General features: G+C 42.3%; 1 protein-coding gene across 1 annotated transcript in view; it reads left to right on the forward strand.

Moving 5' to 3' along the window:
• The first annotated feature begins 635 nt into the window (after positions 1–635).
• The window catches only part of mtus2a (microtubule associated tumor suppressor candidate 2a), a 28,480-nt gene continuing 4,280 nt past the window's right edge, over positions 636–24,835 (forward strand). Inside the window, exons 1-5 of the mRNA XM_070844050.1 lie at positions 636–2,708; positions 4,065–4,317; positions 7,575–7,825; positions 17,795–17,963; positions 22,191–22,289. Of these exons, the coding sequence (XP_070700151.1) occupies positions 636–2,708; positions 4,065–4,317; positions 7,575–7,825; positions 17,795–17,963; positions 22,191–22,289 (2,845 nt within the window). The remainder of the gene's footprint in view (positions 2,709–4,064; positions 4,318–7,574; positions 7,826–17,794; positions 17,964–22,190; positions 22,290–24,835) is intronic.

Below are 24,835 nucleotides of genomic sequence, written 5' to 3' on the forward strand. Positions count from 1 at the left end.
CTACTCTTGCCGGTTACAATATATTACATGTGGAATGCATTTAGCCACGAGTCACATCACATGCCACACTTAAATTAACTTCATTTAATGTAAAATGTTTTAATTCAGCAGGAGGTTGGATAAGATGCAAAAAATGGCTTTGAAGTGGAAACAAGGTATCGCTTTCAGTTATGCATCTCCTTTGTTTCTAATGACCACCGGTGATATGAGTCACATTGATATGCACAGTTGACCTCAGAAATTGCTGCCACCCAGACCAGACTAAATATAAAACACCTTAAGTGGCCCTATGGAGAAAAAGTAGAGTGGTTTCTACAATAATGGCTGCATGTCAAGTGTACTTGTTGCCCTTTCTTACAGTTTCTTTTGTTGCCTTCTATTTCAGAATAATCAGACCTCCATCTCCCTGAAGAGCCATCACGGGCAGCGTTGCTAACTCACAGTGAATGCAAGATAAGTGGCGAGTTGAAGTGAAAAAGATTTCATGAGATGACATTTCGTCCCTGTAATAGTCAGTTGGAGGGCCATCATCACACAGACCCTGAAGAGGAGGGAGGGAAGAAACATTTGTAAGTACATAGATGGCCTCAGCACTCTGCCGGTGTCTTTGAGTGTGCCAAAAGAATCGGTCCAACATGAGCGTCCCAACTGGTTTCCAGGGGCTGAGGGTCAATGTTGACAGAGGAGACAAGATTGGAAACAAAACCCAGATCCAGTTCCCCCAGTCTGGGGATGATAATGCCAATCGATTACCTTCGATTGGTGATCAAGACGGACTGATAGACGACGCAGTCTACAACACAAGCACCATTCCTCCTTTGGTCTCTCAGAGTGAATCCCCTGACAAGTTAGTGATCTGGGGATCTGAGCAGCAATGCATGGAGCCTGAGCTCAGGGAGTTTGAGCTTTTGGAGTGTCAGGAGATACATACATACGTGGGAAACAGGGATCAGGAGGAGGAGAATGAGGAGGAAGATGACGGAGGAAGTATGAAAGATGGAAAAGATGAAGGTCCCATGTCCATATCGTCAAGTTCAACTGCCAGCTCTGCTTCGATCGGAGTGAGGAGAAATGACAACGACAGCAACAAAGTGGAGGGCAGAATACAGAGGGGCAAGGAGGGGAAGAAAAGGATGGCCTGTCATAGCACTGAAGAGCTAGACACGTGTGTGACAGGCTCAATAGAGAAAAGGGACACAAGGTCAGGCAGAGCAGGAGACAGGGAGAGACTGAAGGGCGGTCTAAAGGAATCCAAGTCAGAGACAAATGTGTTTGTGTCTAGTCTGTCAGCCGTTTCTCTCAGCGGGAGCCTGTCGAGCGCTCTGGATAGTAGCGGAGAGGTGCAGCCTCTCATCTCTCGGTCCAACTCCAAGACCAACCCTTATCCCAATACAAACAACACTACCTCAGCCCAGACCAGAGAAAGGGTAGCCCCTGTCGATGCCAACCAGAACTCCCCGCCATTGCATCCTCAGGAGAGACATGGCCATCTTCAATACAGCCAGGATCAGAGAAAGGAGGAGGGAGCTCATCATAGAAATGGATTGTCCTCTGACGGGGGGCTCGGCCAAAGGAGGAAGGCTGGATTTGAGGAGAGGGTGCTGCCACCACGACGGCAACAGCTCGTCAGGCCCCTGTGTCAGACCGAGATGGGGAAAGCGAGGAGTTTAGCAGAGCCCAATGCTCATCAGGCTGAGACGGGACAACCGTCTTCCCCCAACCCCTCTCCAGGTTCACACAGTACTGGGTCAAACAGAAAGTTTTCAAAAACGTCTTTACGTGAACCATCAGATTTCTCCTCCCTGTGGAACACATATGGAGTCTCACAGCCTAGCCAGCCAGTCCAAAGGGAGGCTACACCTGTCGAAAAACAACCGGCTACAATTGCATGGCGTAACTCAACTCCTTCCAATCTTTCTTCTATAGAGAAGAGACCCCAGACTCAGCTCACATACAGAAGAAACTGCTCCAGTCCCAACAGGACAGGGGTCGATTCCAGGTCATCTACTCCTCCCCACTCCCCTCTCAGGACACCCCAGGGCTCGCCACGCAGGCAGCCCTCCATGTACCTCGTTTCCAGGAATGTCTCTGGAGTCGTAAGACACATCCCGTCGGGATGCAACCCTGCTGTAACGACATCAGCTCAGGGCTATGGCAACAGTTGCATGAGAGCACCAGTCAAAACCAATATAAGCACAAGCGGAATCCCCAAAGCGCCTCTTAACAACCAGCAGAGCTCTAACCACAACCCCTGCCCCAAAGAGAGCTCCCCATCACCTAAACTTAAACCTAAAGGAGTTCGGCCCAAAATCATCACCTATGTCCGAAAGAATCCTCAGTTTAAGCCCCAGGCTGCTGACGGACCTTATCAGGTATCCTCTCTGCCATCCAGGCTCTCAGCATACACACACGGCCAAACACCCACTTCCTACAAAGGCAACCCTAAAGACCCCTCCAAACCTGATGCAGAAACCAGAGGAGCCCCAGTACTCAGTGCCTCCAATCTGCTTTACGACAAATACCGCCAAGAGATGCAGACGAACATCTTCCCATCAGGAATGCTGAGCAGGGGTTTCAGGCCCTCTGGGCACACAAACACTGTCCCCCCTGCACACACACACGCCGCTCCGCACGCACACACACACAGCCACACGGCACCCCTTAAACAGGCCGGCAAAGCAGACACCTTCTACGGGACGACATCAGAGGTGAGTATTATCTTCAGTCTTTTTTAGTATCTGATTTCAAGGTTTTTATAATGATCTGTCTTAGAAGAATGAAGCTTTCATTCTGAATTCTTTTGTAGTTTGGTGCTGTGCTCATCCTCATTCAGCAAAGGATTTTTCATCATGCTGAGATTGAGAACAATGCAATATCGCAGCACATTCACACAAACAGTGAAGAAAGGACAGGATTTCATTACGGAGGCTCTCGCATCACTTAGCAGGAGATAATTACTTTATGATATACATACTGCTATGTACATTAAGCGCTAAAACAAAGCTCTTTTGTTAATGTTAAATGTGTTAAATGTGTTGATTCTGCATGTCAGCTTCACTAGCTGATGTCCATAACTTCTATGCCATAGTACACCATGTATAATTGATCACAGCGATTCTGCGTTTTACTCCCACTCTCACAAGAGCTGCTCATCAACGCTTTTAAATCATTCCTTATTGATTCTGATTAAATAGCTTCATTTGGCATTCATATTCATAGAGCACCAAACACCAGCATGTGGAAATAAATAGTTAATGTATTTTGAAGCACAAAGCCCACAGGGACTAGACGATTCTCAACGCTTTGTACGTCACTGCATGTATGTTAGCGTTTTGTCCAGTAGGCAGGGTGATGCCGTTGAGAGACAACTTTTATTACTGAATTATGCTGGTGATGTTAAACAGCTCACATTTCTGGATCTCAGATTCCATGCATATCTCTGTTACATTTTCTGCTAATGTCAGATTTGCTGTGCTCTGGGTTTCATCAGACTGTTCATCACTTCTACCATAAACCCGATCTGTGGCCACACAGCAGTCATGCAACCAAAATAGTTAGTAGAGGAAATGAATGCTATCACTTGCTATCTATTGCATAAGATCAGCGTTTATCACTTTCTAAGTTTTTGTTTTGTACATACAGAATGTTTGATAACAGAGAAACATTAGGAGTATGGATACAGTGATAGATGTACAATGTTATGCTGATGGCTAATTAGATTACAGGGTGCATCAAATGTTTTGCAGCCCAGCCCATCTGTGATATCGCAGGCAAAATATACAACATTAATCATGTCATGGCAGCCAGAACTTGCTAATAAACACAGTAGCATGTAAGCGAATGCGAATGTAGAAAATCCCAGTAAGTGTTCATGGACTTTTGTACAATATAGGTTTTTATTGATTTTGGGGGGGTTTAGAGGACAGATTTATTTGACTTTGTCTGGAAAATAACTTATGTTGTAATTAACATAATAGAAAGGGACTATGCTTCAGAACTCCAAAACTGCTATAAGACAATTACCTGATGTTACCTTAAGTGTATTTCATTATTTTGATCTCCAGGTGGGAAGATCTGCCAGTTTTAAAGGGAGCACTGCCGAGGACGCGCTGCAGGCACGGACGGCCACTCAAGCCGGAGGGAGCGGCAGTCTCCTGCGATCTGGCAGAGGTCTGCGTCTGGGCCTTGGAGCTGTTACCAGGACAGTTACAGGCTCAACCAAGGGCAGGGGACAAGGTCAGAGGTCAATGCTGGTCGTCAGCCAGCCAGTGCAACCTGTCAGCCCAGCGACCAGTCAGAAAAGCCAAGACAACACAGGTAATTAAAAAATGTTCTCACATTATGTTTTTGAGCAGGTTTACATTTCCTCACAGAAAACAACTAGAATGTCAGAGGCAGATGGCTTCTTTTAAGATACAGTGCGTGTCAGATTTTATTTCAGCAACCCAAAATTTGACACTGGAGAGCTACCTTATCTTTCTTCTCCTTTGCAGCAATGAGCAGTTGTGGGACTGCTTCCCCCTCAAATTGGCGTGAGATGAAGGCAACTCATTAAAATGCATTCTCTGAGATTAATTTTGGCTGATATGATTGGAGGGCTTTTAGAAATACTCAGATGGGACTTTTTCTGCTCCAGAAGGCTGCCATCTAAAAAACAAAATAAATAAATAAAAGCTTGCTCATACTTTCTTTCCACACACAGCGAATTTCTAATTCAGATGATTCAGATACCACGTCCGACAGCTGAAGTCAGATTTACATTACAGCTTGACTGTTGCTGAAATATTGAAGTATGAAATTTGCTCATCACCCTGCGCACTGCTGGAAGGCTATGCCATTTATCACTTCCATGCACATTTGATCTGCTCGTTCCCTCAGTAGGATAACCCGGATACACAGTAAAAATACGGAGACATACATGTGTATATGCACACTCACAGATCCACACACCCAAAACTGCACATACAGAATTGATCAGCGTGGTGTTATGATGTGCCAGGCTTCCTTATCATAATCCCTATTAATACATATGTATGGTGTCTCAGTGGTGCTTGGCCCTCTGGGAACTACATGCTTTGAAGTGCAAAGCAATTAACGCTTAAGTAACGTCAGTATCTTCCTGCTGGAATCATCTCTCATCCCGGCTGTACCCTGAACTACACACACTGCATGAATAAACTCCAGCTAAAATATGTACTGCATATGTAGCATTGGTCAGCATTGTATGGCTATGTAATGAAGGGATCTCTGTTGTTTTTATTGTTGTTTTTTTAACAATCTCACAACGTTTAAGTCTTCTGTGAAGGGAAATCTCTCCACCTTGCATAAACATACTATAGTAATTATACAGTATAGCCATTGTATAGCAGTCAGACTACTCAGTTAATTGCCGTGTAGGTTTTAAACTTCGTATTGTTATAATAATGAGGATCATCCACAAGACGTTGGTGTCGAAGCTGCTTTAACTTCTCCATATTGAGCCTCTCATCCTGCCTCCTTCACAGCAGTGAAGCCCAGTGCTTTTTTTCATGCACCTCTGCAGAGATTGCAATGCACTCAAGTATCACATTTAATAACATGCAATTTAACGCTTTGTGGAGGAAATATGTGCAGGTTGTCGCAGCTCACCTTGGGCTGTAATTAAAATTGGTTGGTCATTATACTGCTTATCCCAGCTGCCTGTCCCATTGACTTTTCTGAGCGTTATTTGCATAATTCATCTCAAGTCAGGGTGCTTTTCCTTTCAGCTGAAGCCAATGGATGTTTTAAACATGTTTTCCCTCCTCAGGGGTTGCGGAGAAACTGAAGGTAGTGTTCAGTAGTAAAGTAAAGTTGTTTTATTCAAACCTTTGGAATGGCTGAAGGGAGAAAAGCGCAGGACCAGGAAAACACCCAGGGTTTTAGGATTTATTATGCATTTTCAAATTCACATTTTCTTGAATTTTAGTCCTGTTTTGGTAGTCTTGAGAGCCACTTTATCAGGGAGAGTGTATTTTGCAAGGGAGGTAAAAAAAAAAACAATAGAATACAGTGAAATAGGACAGGACAGTCAAAGTCATATTAATAATTTGGTCCTTTCTGTTCTTCCTTTTTAGATTGTTATGAATAATGTGTGTTTTCATTTAGCAGGAGCATAAGTCCGTGATATCGAGGCTGAAGTGGATGTTTGTTAGGCTCACTTCTCTCCCTCGTCTCTGAGAGGGGATGAATGGAGTGGGGGGGGGCATGAGGGAAATGAGGACATTTATCTTTAATGATCCTGACCTTCTCACTCAAGAGGAGTGAGCTCCAATCTAATAAACAGGCCCGATGGCACACAGGCAGATATTGAGGAAGGAGGTGATAAGTGTGAACAGTGGCACTAATGATGCTGGAGGGGAGCTACACTCGAGATGTTTCTCCCTCTTTCTGTCCCACTTTTGTCTCTCTCTACCAACAGAGCTCGTTTTCTGCCGCTTTTTTTCCTCTTCCACTGATGTGGTGGTTACCCTGTAGCATGCACTAGAGCACACAGCTGTGCCAAATAGAGGGGAAAGGAGGGCTGTCCACCTTATCTCAGCAGCCAGCAGGGAATAATGCTCTTCCTCTGCCCAGGATCTAAACCTTGTACTGTAGACTGGGGTGGCCAAGATAGGTCTTCCATCCAAGGCTTGGGGATTTGCCCACTGCCCACTGTGTATATGTGTGTGTGCACACTGGGTTGTTCATGCCTGCACATTTCATCTGTTTTGCTGTTGGAAACCATAGATTACCGAGAGTGAGGCTTTCTCCCCATGGCTCGCTGACAATAGCTGCCACTATGGAGCTATGATTACTTCTTATCCTTCCTTTCTCTCTTTGATTCTTGTCCTTCTTTTCTTCTGTAAAGATGTTTTCTCTCTTCCCCTCTTCACATCACACTTAATCCTTTAGTTTCAGCCTCCTTTCCTTCTATTTAAAGTCCTGAAATGAACTACAAACACGGTGGATGTATTGAAATGTACGGTATATCATCTATGTCCTAAATCGTTGGTGTCATAATAAATGTCCTAACAGCGTCTGCATTCGTGAAGCTGCTGGCTGCTAGCCCAGCCTGCAAACACATCCAGAGCCAAAAGCAGCTGTTAGCAGGTTGTTGTGTATATAGTTATTATATTTGCTTGCTGTAGCCGCCGGACTCATAACACAGAAAAGTTCCTGGCGCCCAGTGAGAGCTTAGTCAACACAGGATGATGAATGATTCACAGGGGAAATAAACATTGTGGCTATGCTGAATCCCCTGCATTTTGGTGCTGGTTTGAGTGGTGGTTAATGAGTTCACAGTCGTCACTAAAACACTGACACACATACACACACACAGCACCACATGCAGCAGCTCAAACAGACTGCTAATTGCCACATAAGTTGAAATGCTGAGAATCATGAGTTGCTTTGTTTAATATTGTATGTATGCTGTCTGTCTGCTGCTTATGCTCTCTGTTTAGATAATACCAGCTCAGCTAGGACACCCCATGTAGATTTAACAGTATAGATGCTAACTTTCTATTGTCAAAATGTTGTCAAATAACCTCATTCCTCATTTGCTTTGCTAACAGATGACCAGGTTTTCACCCATCATGCTCCTGCTCCCCCCCCTGCTCAAGCGACAGCAGCAGCCCAGTCCCAGGCCGCAGCGTCCAGGTCTCTGCTTCCCAAAGCAAGCCAGTCAGGCCTGCGCCCCCCGGGCTTCAGCTCCAGCCGTCTCCCCGCAGGCCGCCTGGCAGCCTTTGGCTTTGTCAGGAGCTCCAGCGTGTCTTCCGTCTCCTCTGCCCACTCCGCTGACAGCACGCAGAGCGACCCCTGCAGGACAGCTCACCGTGAGTCCACTCAATACCAATCAGTTCTACCATTTGTGGGATTGACTGTACATTCGGTTCTTCTAGCTTGTGCTGTATTTGTCTGTCTTTCTTACAATGCCCTTGTATCTATTTGTTCATTTCTATAGAAACTCTCACTAACACCTACTTTATCACTGCATCATGAAATCACTATTACCATCATCATGCTGTCTTTATTGCATTCTTCTATATTTTCCCCTCATGAATGTAGTTTGCATAAACAGCCCCCTCCCACGTTCATTATCTTAGTTTGCTTTCTCTTCCTGAGCTCCACCCCGCTTACAATTTATTCCTCTCTGTGTACTTTCATACACCAGCAAGTTTCCCTGTTGTTCAAACAGAGCCAACAAGGGCACTAATGTTAGATAATTGAAATCATTATGATTGAGACTAGAGGTCAGAACACGTTGTTACTAGCTGCTTAATGCTTCACGAGTAAAGGCTGATGACATATTGCAAACTTGGTGTGATTTTACAGACAATGAGGTGGGATGACTTTTAGTTGGGATTTAAGAAAAGTAGAGAATCCACAATTTACTGCAACAATTCATTGATTCACGTACTGAAGAAAGCATAAAACCACCTTTTCTTTTAAATGTATGTGAAAATGACAGCGTGTGATGTCATTCCCCAGACTCATTAGTAATTGAACAGGCTTTTAAGTAGATCTGTGCTGCAGATTCAGTCAGCATTATCAGGCAACAGCGTAACAGTGTTGCGTAGATACTTTTAATTTTCACAGTCATGGAGAGCTGGAAGTGTACTTACAGTTGTGATTTCAGTGCTGCTTGGCAGGCTGGTTGGTTCGTTGGCTGAATTTGTCGGAGCTGCATGTGTTTTTAATGTGACCTACATAGGGAGTGCTTGTTCTTCCTCTCCCAGTTACAGTTGACGTAAGCACCTCCACTCTCACGCACGTCAGGCCCCCTGTTATGTCATCATCACATCTTTCTCTCGTTCTCCCCATTTGTACTCATACTTTGTTTAATCCCTCTTTTCTCTCTCCCATTGGTTGGAAATGAATGCAAACTGTGCGGTAATGTGGGGGAGCTACGGTGGAACAGGGAAAAGAGGACTCCCTTGAGTCTCTACAGCAGAACATCTTAATTTAAGAAAAGTGGTATATGTGTGCAATATTTCATGTTTGAAAGGCTTGTGATATCTGTTACAAACCAGGCTGTATTGTTTTTAGCAATGGTTTCTCCATGTTTGGGTAACAACGATATAGAAAAAACTCCCTAATCAAAGAGCAGTATTATGGGTAAGTGTGTGTGTGTGAAATGATTAGCCGATTTATCGATTAGCAGAAAATTAAGTCACATTTTCCACCTTCTTATATGTGAATATCTTTGGACTGTTTGTCCTCTATGATAAACTCATTATTTTGGGCTGATGAAAAGTGGAAATTGTAATCTGCATTTGAATAAATTAAGAAAAGAATCAGCAGATTATTCCATAATGAAAGTAATTGTTAGTAGCAGCCTCTTATATGCCTCTATATGCATTTTGACAACTTTATAAATATGACACCTTTAAACACACACACACTCAGAGAGCACAGGACCGCCTGCCGGCAGAACACAAACGACTGGAGGTTCAAAAAGTAGCACCTGCAGCAGAATGTTCCTCTTCCTGCTGGTGAACTGCTGCTGCTCAGAGCATGGTGAGACCAAAATGGAATCAAGGATGATAGACATGAGAGGCAAAAGATTAAGGGCCTTTGATTTTTTTTTTTTTTCATGTGTGTATGTGTGAGACAGCGAGAGAGGCATGTGGGTAGAGCAGGGACATTTACTTCCACTTTTGACTCTGTGTGGTACCTGCGACCTTTAGCTGTGAGCCATTTGAACCATCCGCTCTATTTGAACCTTCCACGCTGAAGTGGGCTCGACTGTGGATCCTGCTCCGTCTGTCCCAGTGTGTTGAGCTTTAACTAGAAGGTTGTCTGATGCCTTTTTCCCTGACCTTTCTCTGGGAAATTGGGAAAAACATTTAAAAGTTTTTAGGCTTCAAAACTTTTTAAAGTACTACATCTGGTCTTCTCTGTATTCAGTCGTCACACATTTGACTGTTACACATATACACAATGGATTGGATATCAAAAAGCCTCAATGTTTGGGTACTGCATGACATGAAATGTTAAGGATTTTTTTTTAAAGGTTTCGTTTTTGTTTTTTTTCGCTATTTTTTTTTTTTTGTCCTTGGGGCAATTTAGAAAAGCTGGAAAAATCGGGGTGATATTTAGTTCAATGTTGAGAACTGATTTGAATTTTAGATACTTTCAGTTTTATCCAACAATAATTGCATTTTAAAATCCTTATGTAGCCCAAGGCAGACTGTGAAATACTGGGGTATGCTTCTGAGTCACTTCACAAACCCATTTGTAAACTGATGTTGTGATTTGTAGCAAGATGGTGACATACTGATGGAGACAGAAAAGTGAAGTAGCAGTCATCAGAGTGGTAAACAATCTTCACTTTCTAATTTCCAAAGGCTCTGTCTCTGTTTAATCTACATTTATTTGCACATTGATAAATGTATGGTAGTGCAGGAGTTGTGCATGCGGTGACTGTTTGCAATACCAAATTTTTCCCCCGCCGGTGAACCTCTGGGATCTTTGCCCCCTCTCACTGCGCTCCATTTCAGATCAAAGAACAGACAGATTGACAGATGAGTTCTCACACATCCTTCCATCAAGGATGTTGGGGGAGCTGCAGCAACCCAGTACCTCCATCTGTAACGGAGAGAAGAAAGGACGGGCTCGGTTGCTCGTTTTCCCCATTGATCAGAAAGCAAAGCGGACTCCATTAGGGCTCTGGATGGTACAGATAGGAGAAATCATTAAGGAATAGAGCAATGGGGAGGATTGGATTGCCGTGCTCCACTAAAGTGGGTTAGAGGAAGTATCCCTGGAGTTTAAACTCCCCACTGTCGGAGCTCGTCAACCTGCTCTCATCAATGGGTCATGTGCAGATGTGTGTATGTGTGTGCATGTGAAAGAGAAGAAAGTGGAGAAGCAGAGGAAAAGGAATACTTGGCTTGGGAGAGCATGCTATAATTTGCACAGGCACTACTTAACCATGCACCCAGTCGTGGTTTCATTTTTCCAGTTTTTGAGAAATCAGTGTGCAATCTGACATTTCTGCCTCCGCCCCAATAACATGTCGCTAGATGCAATTTTGTTGGCTCTGAGCATTGAAAAATTGTGTTTTAAAAATTCAACAACATAATTCCTTCCCAGAAACAGCGTCCCAGTTACCCAAGATAATCCACTGAACACACCATGTCAATAGTTTTCATAGAGACTAGTTCTCTGATAGAAAGTATTTTCATTAAAAAGAAAACTGCTGACAGCTTGCTTTGATGTTCAACCACATTATATTGGGACGGAGATTGAAATTTCAGAAATGTACTTTATATCTAAAAAAGCTGCTGAAATAAGAAACTAGATATCACTACAGGTAAGTTAGAATGTACTTACAAGTCTTTAATATTATGAGCGTTTAAAAGTACGAGCGTTCAAGAGACACTGTGGATCATTTGCAGTGAAACACACATCACAGATACAGGAGACTAAATGGGACACGCAAAATTGCTCACACACCCTCACACCAAGGTAACCAAGGTGATATTGAGCTAAACTGGTATGGCCTTAATTGATTCTGGTTGCCTGTTTGCATATAAGTATGCATGCAAGTATGTGTGTGTTTGTTTAGCATCTGGGGGGCTGTAGGTTACTCCACATGACATTGATTAGTCATTAACTAACTAATCTTCCCTTTAGCCCAGTCGCTGACACACCCCTGGGTGTGCGTATGTGTGTGTGCATCCGTGCATGTTAGAAACCGAGGGGTGTCATTCTTAATTCCACTGTGATTGACAGACTCCATAACATAGAGGAGAATCCAGCAGAAGGAGGCTGATGAAATCTGTGCCTTTGAGCCACACTGACTCTATAATGGAAACTCAATCACCAAAACAAACTTTGTATTATTAGAGTATTATCACGTCTATCCATCTTCTATTTAGGTGATAATGAAATAATGGTTGAAGTCAAATGAACGAAAAAAGGAAAAACTGAGTGTGCAGCTGACGGGAGATGAAGAGCTGTGGGAAGATGCAGCAAATTCAAGGAGTCAAAATGAGCAGAGGGGAGAGAGAGCAGGAAAGAATGTGAAAGAAAAGAGCGGAAAGAGGAAAGCATGCCGGGATTGGCGCAGGGAGGAGAGTGGATGCCATACCCCAGATGCCATGGCTCAGATCTGGTCTGTGACTCATGCTAGCTCACTGTGAACAGATGGTTTCTATGGTGCATGTGCGCACTCAGATACTCACCAATGTGAGTATATACACACACACACACAAACACACACTGGTAGACCAGCAAATTAGATGGGCCAATTAGATATGGCTGCCATTCTGTGGCTGAGGAGAGAATAAGCTAACATGGCAGAGGCTTAGTGAAGCAGCAGAGCTGTGACAGTGAGGATGGGCTCAATAGGCCTGTTCATCAACAGATAAACTCTCAGCGTATTTTATCCTGCTCCATGTTAATCACTGTTTATGAGCTTAACCGATGGTCCAGACAAAAACATGGTGTATTTGGAAACAGGAGCATCAAAGTCACAGGTGAAAACAGGAGCATCAAAATCAGATAAGCATGTAAAGCTGCTCTTCAACGCATCCCAGGGCTATAAGATACTGACTACAGTGTCCTCATGGGGGTTGTTGTCTATGCTTTTATATTTTTTTCAAGTTTTCATGTATTTTCCACTTTGGTTCTTCTGTATCCTTCAAAATAAGCAAATAACTTCTGTAAATCCTCTTTTCATGGCAGAATTGTGAGAGAACGTCGTCAATAACGCTGCGCAAAAGGATTTTCTAATAGCGTGTTGCTTAGTGAGAATTGAACTAAATCATTCTGTCAACACACAACACTACTGCGAAAATATATTAATGTTCCATAATGTTGTTATGATAATGTTTACTACGTTATATTTCAACTGGCTTAAGAAAGTAACTGTCAGTCAGCCAAATGTTCAGGTGTTAAAGTTACATTTTTAAGTCTTTTCTATCAGGTGCATTACCTGTTTGGAGTTAGATGTTACCACCCGCGTGCAAAGAAACACTTGCACCACCTGCACCTCCCTTTTAATCCCAGAAATTCAACTTATTGTAGAGTCCCCAGTCTTTTCTGGCCCTGCTTAATCCTTTCATAACTTTTGTTCTTGTCCTAAGCCTTTCCTTGTTAGGGATACTGCACCCAGATCCTGAGCAGCACTATTAAATCATAACCCAAAGAGGAGCTTTATCTCCATGCATGCTTCTGAGATAAGACTGGGAGTCCTAACCTAAGACTCTGTGATTTATTCAAATGTCTTATACTTACATTGGCATTTGACCCATTTGGAGGAGCATCTCTCTCTCAGTGACCATAAGAGGAGAAATACTCCACGTCTGTCTGGTTGAAGTGAACCTTTAATCTGCTGACATCTGGGTCCTGACAGAGGACAGGAGGCCTGTGGATGCTGCTGTCAGCTCCAGTGTTATCGTCCAATCTATCTCTCAGTCCGCAGCACAGGTCTCGTCTCTGCGGGGCCATTACTTTGTGCTTTATGTATGCAGCTGTAACCTTGACTTTCACACACATCGCTGCAGATGCTCAGTTGTGTACTTTGCAGTTTCAGATCTTTTTGCTGCCAGGAGGAGTTAATCAGCCAAAAGATACAAAGTTTGACGGGTGTTGTGAAGTTCTTTTGACTTCAGATCATGTTTCATTGAGGAAGAATAACTTTAACTCAAGCCAAAATATGAAAATTTTAAACCAGCTTCAAACAAATGCCAAGAGGTAACGATTAATAAGCAGCACATATTATGGCTCTGATGAATACAATCTTCAAGCTTAATTACACACAATGCCTTCTGTGTTGAAAAGTGCTGAATGAAACTGACATCTGTCTGTGAGACCATGAGATCTAATTTAACACCAGTGTATGAGCACTATCTTTCTGTAAGCAACTTAAAGTTTCTTTGTTTGGGATTAAATGAATTCAGCTGATTAGACTTCAGTTTTAGTTTCATTAAAATGACAAGAAATGTGTTAAAACACATGACATAATTAAAGGCAATGAAAAACCACATCCCTCTAAATAGCAAGTTACTCAGAAATGGGATCATTTATGAATTCTTTTTGTTTTTTTGCTTCAGTTTATTTACTGTTTTAGGCATGTGTCATGCCTAAACATACACAAATGCAGCTCAGCACTGTGCCTGAGTACATTTGGGTATTTGGACTTTTCTTGAGCATTTGTATTTTATGCTACTTTATACTTCTACTCCATAACATTTCAGTAGAAATATACTTGTTTTTCATCTCATTTAACTTATCAGATAGCTATAGTTATTTGTTACTTTGTAGATTTATGATGGACTTTTATTAAACTCCACAGTACGTATACGCAAAGTAACATCTACATCAGCTCCACCTCAGCTGGCTACAATATTAGAATTCATCTTGCATCATGTTTATGCATCAATAACAATGATATACAATATTATCACTCCTAAAAAGGTCAGTCTGTGTGATGTCTATTTTTACTTCTTATATCTTTTTCCATTTAGATGCTAATGCTTTTGTGCTTATACTTATGTACATTTTGAATGCAGGACAATGTAGTGGAGTATTTCTACACTGAGGAATGGCTACTTTTACTTTAATAATGGATCTTCCACCACGGTATTAATCAGAGAAATGCTCATAAAACATAAAGAGAATAAATCAGTCAAGAACTACATAACTTCCCCATCCCTCTGCATCAAACCCAGCATGTAGCTTTCCCTTAAATATCCCAATAAGTCCTTTCCTACCAGATGCTGCTGGGAGTCTTTTTAAAACATTTTTTGGCATACAATACAATTTAAAGTATTCACTTATTTCCCAGGGGCTATACACTTTTTGAGGAATAAGAGCTATTTCTTTGGCATGTCAGCACTACAAGCTGTGCACCTGGGCGTGTTCCGCTTTTGCCGTAATCAACCTGGACAGACTACACCGTGATCAATTCCTTCAGGAGTCTTTCCTCTGCAAAATGTGAATGTGCTGACTTACAGTACCTGACAATCACAGAACGGTTGATGCAGTGAAATGTAACACCTCCGAGGTGGAATTTTTTTACAGTCAAATTAAAACAGGCTCTCATGCAGGTGACATGCAGCCATTTTCCACATACGCCAAGGGAACACTCTGATAATCCACATCGAAGCTTCAATATCTGTTTCCACTTAGAATAGAAGATAGGAGATAGATAGAAGAGTCAGCATTATTCTTCTGGCATTTGCTGTTAGGTGCAAGCTGCTCCAATAAAATGGCCTCCTACTGTGCTGGAAAAACCTGCTGTCTTTTGTTCTCAGCTGTTTCTGTTTGCTCATGGTCCCATTTTAATATCCTACAAATTAACACGCTGAGTTTGCCACTGGCTCCATCGCAGCACCATTCCTCGTTGCTCTTTTCACATCCTTCGGTTTGCATCAGCCTGATCCCATACAGCCAGCCTCTTCCTTCCTTCCTTCCTTCTTCCTATCCTTCTCTCGCTCCGTTATCCATCATTGGTTGGCATTTTGCCAATCAGTGATGCATATCAGCTTGCTTTTAACGTTAATGAAATGCATCTGTTTTTCTCCCTTTCTGGATTCCACTCTCCTTTTTATCATTCGCAGCATTCCTCAGTGTTGTGTCTCTGACCACCCATCTCATCATTCACTCTTCCGCTCTCTGCTATGTGATCTGGGAACGTGTTCATTCACACTTGGCCTATGACTAATGAGCAAACCGCTGTTCATACCAAGCAGCCAAGTGATCTGTGTCAAACCCAGAAAATGGAGCACCAGTCAAAGCATTTGAGGTCAATGCCAAAGGTTTTCTTTTATTTGAAACATTTTATCTGCTATGTACAAAAGCTATTTTTATCTTCCAACTTGTGGAAGTCCTATAATAGAGGATGGTGACAGCTGTAATTGCAGAGCTCTGACAGAAGTGCCGTGCTCTGTCCATGGGCAGATCTGGCCTGGACAGCCGTGCCCTTGACTAGTTAATGAGGAGGGAATACTGTAAACAGCCTCACTAATCAACTCCAGGAAGAGCTCTCTCTATTTTGGTTTCACGCCTATGACCTCTGAGCTAGTATTGTCATAGTCCTCCTTCCGCCAATATTTATTCTGAAATATCCGGCTGCCAGTTGGTACTAAAATAGTATTCTCATCTTTATTTTCAAAGTTGCTCTCATGAAAACTCTCCTGCGGCTCAGGACAATGAACCCAGAAATTTCTCCTAATGGTCAGACCAGTGCCATGCATGGTGCCATGCTGCCATCAGAGTGAGTGTGTGTGAATTAGAGGAAAACTGTAAAGCACTCTAGGTAAATGTGCTACTTAAACACATATCTATTAAACGCTCTCCCGTGTACCCCAGAGAAACATTAGAAAAACAGTTACTTTGAACTATTGTGACTCATTGATAGAAGAAAAGTTTTTAAAATAAAAAGTTTGAGGAATTGAAAGAACTTGAGGGCTTAACGGAATAAAATGAATGAATTAGACTATGTGTAGGCATAATATGATCTCTGGTCTGTAAGGAGTGAATTGGGTTTATATGCATACATGTAGGTTTATATGTTGCATACAGTGCATCTGGTCTGTATTTTTAGTAGAAAATTAGCTTGAAATTCTGGATTTTACCATAATACATGCACCAGTGCTGCGACATACCTTCAACTCCCTCGTCTTCACATTTTTTTCACATTTCTTATTGTCAAGTCACAGAGCACTGACAAGAGTTTGTGTTTTCTTAGAATGAAAAAATAGAAAAAAGAAAAAATGAGGGATGTGTTTAGCTATCAATTATAGTCTGTGGTGGTTCCGAATCCTCCTTGTACGCAACCTAATGAGTCAATGTCAAACTAACTTCCCCCTCATTATTTACAACAATGTTGGTATAATGCAGCAAATGTTGGAGAGAGCAAATGAAGGAGTGTGTTTATAAGTAGCTCTCTCTGTGTGTATGTGCTTTGTATTTCTGTAATTGTTCTTATATGCACAGGGAGGTGGAATACAGAAACAATCCACACCAATGGCGAAGCTGCTCCTGTGAAAAGATGAGGCTCCCTGCAGTGCACTATTCTAATCCTGAGCGCCTGCGGGACTTGGCTCTAACATAAGACGATGCAGACCAAAAGAAACTCTTGATATCTAAATTTTCACAGCGGCTGCTTTTTGCCATCACATTTTCCAAAATGTACTGATCTCTCATCTCTGAGGATGCGGAGAGATGAAAATTGGGCTGCATGGCTTAATGACCATCACATGGCTTCTCACAGGCAGCTTTACATTAAATTGTTTATCCCCGCTTGTCACATGAAGACAGTGGACAAGTGCAGGCAATCAGTTGTGTCATTATTGATCGGGGATGAGGAGATGAGCGAGATATACGCAGTGCGTGAGAGTGTGTCCTTGCTGGTGTGTAAACTATCCACTAGTCATTTGATAGATTATAGCTGCACTGCAGACTAGGATGAGCGATGATCAGTGCGCTTATGTTTGAGTGTGTATTGTATTTTCATGTGTGCTCGAGTGGAAGTGTTGAAGTATCCCTGTGTAAACATGTGTGTGTGTGTGTGCATGTGTGCGTGTGCAGGATGAGTTTGCTGCTCCAGGTTAACCAAACGATGATTGAGAGCAGCAGCAGTGAGACCCAGAGGTTACAAACCATTTCTCAGTCCAGTGAACCTAAATTCAGACATAACACAGCCCACTCAGACTGCAGGCAAACCAATATGTGGTTACAAAAAGGAAGGGGAGGCGGAAAATTGAGAGATAGCAAATCAGAAAGATATATCCTTATATATCAACTATGACTTAAAAAGCAAAATGTAATCGTGTGTATTCCAGGCCTGAGTGTGAGCGAGGAGCCTCCTCCTCACAGAGTGACCACCAGCCCGCCGTCGACAGATCACCACAGAGGGGTGCCATGTCGCAGCAACAGCCTCCAGCCGCCCTCCACTCCAGCCCTGCCCCGGCGCTACCTGCCTGCCCAGCCAAGAAGCTCCCCTGGAGGTCAGTCGAAGCATTATATATGGTTCAACCACAGACATCATTTTGGTCTGTGTTATTTGATACAGCAAAATAAATATACAAAAAATGTCAAACACGCAACGAATACATATACATACACATACATATACATACATATACATATTGAACCCCTACATGGCGGCCACTCCCATCTGATCACCTACCTACCCACCTACCATACATATACTGACACTACCTTCATACATGCACTCATATAAATGTTTAATTTGTTCTTTAGTTTTGGGGAAATAAACATTGTCTACATGCACCTTTAAACGACTTGATTATATAAGCCTGTTCCACTCTACTGCTGCCATGTACAATGAGGACTTTAATCTGCATGGCATAGTATCTGTAGCCTCTGTCTCTTGTTGAATAGAGTTTGAGTTTGAGTTTGTTAGATGAGTCTCTAACAAGCATAAGATAATTCTTATTCACACTTAATCACATTTGAATTTGTTTGTTAGAAAATGAGTTGTCCTCAGAACTAAAAAGAAAAAGGCTGTAAGATTTTGTGAGAATTTTCTGTAATTTGGCTCAGTATAATTTCAACATGGACTAAATTCAGTCAAAACCTTCTGATGACGCGAATGCAAATACAATCTGGGCTTCGTGCTTGTGAGATAGAGATTTCTAGTTTTCCACTAGCAACAGATTGGGCTCTGTTGTCACATGCTGTCGTCACATATGTGGTGAACAGTACCATACATGAAGTACAGTATCATGTATGTACTGGTGTTCAGCAGCAGAGGAAGGTTCAGCTCCCTAAAATGTTTAAACAGGTTTTATGGGCAGTGCTAGGAGGGAACCAAAGAGCAAGTGCTTATGTTCTGGATGCAGTACGAATGTTAGATATTCGTATAGATGGTAGAAGAGCCATGCAGCCACTGGAACAATGCAATGCAGTCATAAACTTTTATTTTTCTGCTGTGCTCTGCCTCCGTACACAGTGTAACACCTAACTAAGCACAAGCTCCTGCTTTCAGGGGTTGTTGAAAGTAATTTTGGGAAACGCTGGTAGCTACTAATTTAACACTTCAACACTTCACATCACTTGCAGAATGTACTGAACGCTGCTAGATATATCCAAGGATGGATCTGCCTTTCAAGTGTTCGCTCAGCCATTTATTCTAGTGTACTCCTGTTCATAATGACAGCAGTTTGTCATGTCCTAGAAAACGTTAGAATACCGAGATCAAAGAGCTTGAAATGCACTTTTAGCTCTACAGCTATGGTGAAGTACCATAAAACCCAAACGCCACACATTTAACACCTTCTCCGTAGTTTACTGCTAAGAAATGTTTATGAACTTGTCGGGTCTCACCTATCATGGTTGATGGTGCTAAGAGAGTCTGTTCAGAGACATGGAAGCGCTCTGGCAGTGATGCTTTTCACACATAGTTGTATTTTTCTCACATGGGAATTAACACCCGAAGCCCTGTAGTATAACACCTCACTCGGTCACACTTATAGTATAGTATGTCTTTAAACTTCCACAATGGCTGATTAAATAAAAGACACAAAACTCTGTTATCTTTGCTGTCGTGTGAACAGAATATCTGTAAAAACAAACACAACTTAGCAGATATCGTTGTATTATTGACAGCAGGGTTCTTTTCCCAGTCAGGTCTGTGAGTTTCGAATGCAGACAGTGTCGTGGCTGTGAGAAAAAAAATATCTCACCCCTTATGTCTGTAGCCCCGAGTTGATTTTCAATGTGTTGTAAATTATTGATGAAGAAATACCTGAAGAGCCGCTGTCAATCTGCAAGTCATGCACAGACACCACTTTTATCTGTGCTATATATTCAATTTTTGTCCGTATAGCTCAACACAGTACACACTCTCACAGTTTTCCAGACGCATGCATGCAGGTCTTATCGGTCGACAGACGCCGCTGTCCTGCTGAGCTCCTGAAAGCTTCAGACAAAAACCTTCTGTGCAGAGAGCCCACAACAAGCTTTCACCTCAGACTCTCACACACACTCATACACACGTTTGAGCATAATGCTCGAGCTCAGTTACAATGCAAACATACCGATATTCCTGCTAGTCACACAACCATAACAACTGTGTTCTTTTTTTTTTTTTCATTTGCTAATGCCATAAGAAATTGATTCAGGCATTCACAGTATTGGCCCTGAAAACATATGTCCTCAAACTGCCTCCTACTATTAGCAATAGGGTTGTACGTGCACACACACTTTTTTCTATTCTGTTCTATTTTCTGCCCTTTCCGCTGGTTTGACATTTGAATCGAAATACGCTGTCTCAATATCAGCGAGATACCTTCAAATGACGCTGGCGATCCCCTGACTTTTTGCTATTTAGCGATTTCCTTATAACTTTTGAATGGATTGCCATCTAATTTTGTACACGGCTTTCCCATCAGCCTCAGCCTTACTTTGTGTTTTGCACTAATTAGTAAATGTTAGAATGCTAACAGGCTAAACTGAGATGGTGAACATTTTAATCAGGATACATGCTTAACATTACCATGTTACCATTGACATTTTGAGCATGACAGCATGCTGATGTCAACATTTAGGTCGAACCACTGCTATAAAGCTCCAGATTCACTAGCGTGGCTGTAGGCTCTTAGTCTTGTTAAGTTATCCAGCAATTAACCAACTAGCTGTTTCACTGTTTACACCCATACTCCAGAATGAATTCTACAAATGGTACTTCGAAATATTGTTGATTCACAATTTTCTGCTGAAACACAGTCAGAAAGTGAGCATATATTAATATTATTATTAATTTATTTTTTATACTGATGTTCCAAACTCCTGGTAAGAGTATTTACCAAAATAAATATTTAGCAAAGTGTTTGCTTAAAGTAGACTTTACACTCCAACTTCAAATACAAGTTCAAGAGTCTTGCTGGGTTTTAGTGAGAGTTTTAACACAGTGGTGTGGAGAGAGAAAGAGAGAGAGAGAGAGAGAGAGAGAGAGACAGAGAGAGAGAGTCTGGAGTTCACTTGGCAGTAATGAGTCACTCTGGAGCCATGTTTGCATGATCACACCAACACACAGACAAACACACACACACACACCATACACACTGTCTCTGCAGGCCTGAAGTATCTCTCCTGGGTTATTTGGGGATTTGTTCAGGATCAGAGGCTTCTCTCCCATTACAGGTCTAATTAGTTTCTTTTCAAGGCCTCTCTCCTTCTCTCCTCTCTGCCTCACAACAGATTCCCTGCTAACCTCCTTAAACCTACTTCCTTATTCACTATCATCTGTTTTTTTTTTCTCTCCACACTTAAACCATTCGGAGCTCCCGGGTAACGCATCTCACTGTTATTGTTACAAATCCAGATACTTTCTTTACTCCCACACAGTCACCACCTCTACGACAGACTTCCTGATTGTCGTCTGCCTTGGCTGCAAAGCGTGTAATGTCACAGAGAGCCCGGAGGTGACGGGCACATCTCCCTGAGTATGCTCTGCTTCTCTTTGACCCAGAATCCCATGGGACATAGTTATACTACGCAGCAGGGGGGAGATAGCTGGAGATGAAAGCAGAGGGGTAACAGAAAGATTGAAAAAGTTAGGATAGGGTAAAAATCAGGAGAAAAAAATGGAAAAGATGAAAAAGGGTAGAGAGTGAGGAGTCGATAGGGAAGAATAGTTGATTTGATGTTTGTGTGTTTGTTTCAGGGGGGCCCAGCTACCGCTCATCCAAATCCCAATTGTTTGCTGCCCTGGCGGCACTATGTTAGAGCATAGAAACCCTATACATGTTCTGTCACAGACTGAAAACTCACCTGCTCAGACTGCATCTTGCAAAAACTCTTTCTCTTTCGCAATTTTTGGGTTGCATCCTCATGGTTTAACACACTTATTGTAAGTCACTTTGGATAAAAGCGTGTGTGGAAGTTTGAAAAGTTTGACATAATTCAACGTTTATACTGTTAAGTACACATCTTGGTTATAATATGTTAAATATTCCGATAAAAATGATACGTATCTGCCTCACAACTCCAGTATCGGTCTTGGCATGGTGGAGAAATGTGCATTTGTTGTGTTTCTCCACTCATTTATTCAGGTTTTCTTTTGATTCGTATGTGTATCAGTGGTAGGTTTTGAACATTAATGCTGCATTTACTTTGTAATCTATTATCTAAATGTAATTTTTTTGCTTTTCTGATTAGAGGAAGCCAAATAACACCCACTGATTGGTTGTATCCTTGTTGATTGACAGTTGGCAGGAAGGAGTTTCAGCGGGGTTCAGAGGTCACACGTTCTCTCCCGTCCTCTCCAAAGAGGCTTGCAGTGGTTCCTCCCAAGCCTCAGTCCCCAGGTGAGTCTTTGCCCTTGTCACCAAAGCACATCACACAAAACACAGACATCAAGTTACTGACAGTTCAGTTCCACCTTTACCCAATGACAAAACGAAGTTCAGCAAAGACAGCAGAGTAAAATCTCACACACGCAGGTTCACAAAAGTTTCGAGTTCTTAATTGTCGTGTGTGTAACATTTAGAGTGGAGCAGTCAGTGGCAATGCAAATTTGAAATCTCAGGCTCCCTCCAGCAAGGCTCAAACTATATGTATAAAGAAGAGAAACACACTAGTATAAGTGGAAATAAAAATCCTAAAAGAAGTTAAAATATAGGAATTAGATATAATATATATAAAATAGAGCGGGAAATATAAAACTGTGTTAAGAAGATGCAGTAATGTATGTGCCGTACATACATACAGTAATGTATGGGAGCTAATAGTCTTATGGTTAATAGTCCTATTAAGCTCCCTGAGTATGGGAGAGCAGGACCAGATGCTGCGGAAGTCGCAATAATAGACCTTGTTCACTGCAGACATTTTGACTTGTCAACATAGGAAAAGCACAAGTGCTTCTAATAGAAATGATTATGACTCATTCAAGTGTCGTGTCCTTTGACTGGCTTGGCTCTCCGTGGCCTCTAATCCTCCTCCTCCAGCTTTCCAAACCTTTCCAAGAAATAGTCCTTAGATTTATGACCTCCTCTGAGTCCGCCCACACCCAGTAGCAGCTTGCATCCATCTCAAATATCTGCTGGTGCTGGTCAGACACAGCTTCAAAGGGAGATTCACGGTGCTTTTGGCACTTTCCTCTATGTTGTGATTTGATCCACACTGTCTGGACTTTTCTTCCTCTTGCCTCTGCAGTGGTAAAATCATTTCCTCGCAGGATTGCACGGGGCCTCCCCATCTTTCCTTGCAGAGCTGACACACATCTCCTCAGGCTACATCTCTCTTTGCTCACTTCACCATTTTCACCAAAGTGCTGCTGTTACTGTTCACCCCTCTCATAACTGCATCTTTTGCTGGGACTTGTCTCCTCCCACACAGTCGCAAAATAAGAACATTTTTTCTCTCTCTCTGATTCTCAGCACTGTAGCTTCTCTGTTGTTTACTAGGATTTACAGATATTGCCAGTTTGTTGCTCCTACTTGAAGCTGTTCTGGACAGTGTGCCAGAAAAATATCAGTGTGCTGAAAAATGAAATTTAACTCGTGAATAACACACCACCATCCCCTTTTAAGCACACCATAGCAGGAACACACACACACACAAACACACACAGAATAGTGCCTGCACCCCACAAAGTCTGCCATCACCTTTTCTCATTGTTTCTCGCATCATTATTCCTCCTCCATCAACCCCGCTGCCATCATCTGCATGCTGCCTTCACACTCAGTCACATAAGCTCATTAAGTATTCTCTCAACTCACCATAACCTTTCAGGTAGAACCTACAGAAGTCAAAGTGTGTGTGTGTGTGTGTGTGTGTGTGTGTGTGCTGCTAGTCGTTTTCAAAGATTGGGAATCCTAATGTGCCTTCAAGGTAAAGACACTGATGAAGATGTAATATTGAAACATTTGCAGATTTTTGCAGTTTGCACATTTTTGAAAACAAAGTCTGGATTATTAGATTCCATATTAGATGCCAAATAAATCTGCCTTTTTAAAAAAAAATTGAATTCATACATTTTTCTGAGAGAAATTCTCCCATTAAAGGTTTTATTTGCACACATACAATTGTACGTATGTGTATGTTTTACCTTTAGTTTTTGTCTTTGCTCTCAACAGGCTTTAATCATCTTTCACCATTATCATTAGCACCAGTTGTTCAGTGCCTTCAGGTGCCCCATCACCCCCCCGCCCCACCCCCTCAACCCGCTTTAACTGAATTCTTTGTCTCTCCGCTCTCTTCCCTCGTTTCCCCGTGACCCACAGCGCTCCTCTTATTCTATCCCCCCACCTCCGTCTCTCACTCATTACCTGGGACCCTGCAACCCAAGCTCAGCCTCACGTTGTCATGGAGACCGCTCCTCATGCTTGAGTAGGCCTGAATGATATGGTTGAGGCAGGTGATGTGGAGCTGCAGTGCAGTTTCGTCACTGTGTCTGTAGACGGGCTTGCGTGGCAGTCTGCGTGTTAATGAAGGTTCATTTTTAAAGAATTTCTATCCGAGTAATGCGGCGCTCTGATGCTGGGTATCTCCACAGGCGTGTATGTGTTCACACGGCATGACAAGGTGACTCACTCAGAGGTTAATCAGACTGCTTGTACGTCAAGTGCAGTTAAATGGTTCTGCCCCCACAAGAAAAAAAAGGCTTTCACGTGTTTTTCACTTGTTAATAGATCAATCCTTTACTTAAATGTGCCTAATTTTCATACACAAATAATACACGCATACATGTATAGTGTAACAGTGTCTATATGTTATTGCATGCTGCTGCCCAGTCATTTCTCAATGCTGATCATATCCATCATGAGATTAGATGGTCCATTATGAGGAACACGAGGCTGGGAATTGCCCCAACCTTCCTCTGTAGGAAAGATTCAATTAACTTACTATCATT

Source organism: Pempheris klunzingeri, chromosome 14 (assembly GCF_042242105.1).
Source record: "Pempheris klunzingeri isolate RE-2024b chromosome 14, fPemKlu1.hap1, whole genome shotgun sequence".
Classification (NCBI taxonomy): domain Eukaryota; kingdom Metazoa; phylum Chordata; class Actinopteri; order Acropomatiformes; family Pempheridae; genus Pempheris; species Pempheris klunzingeri.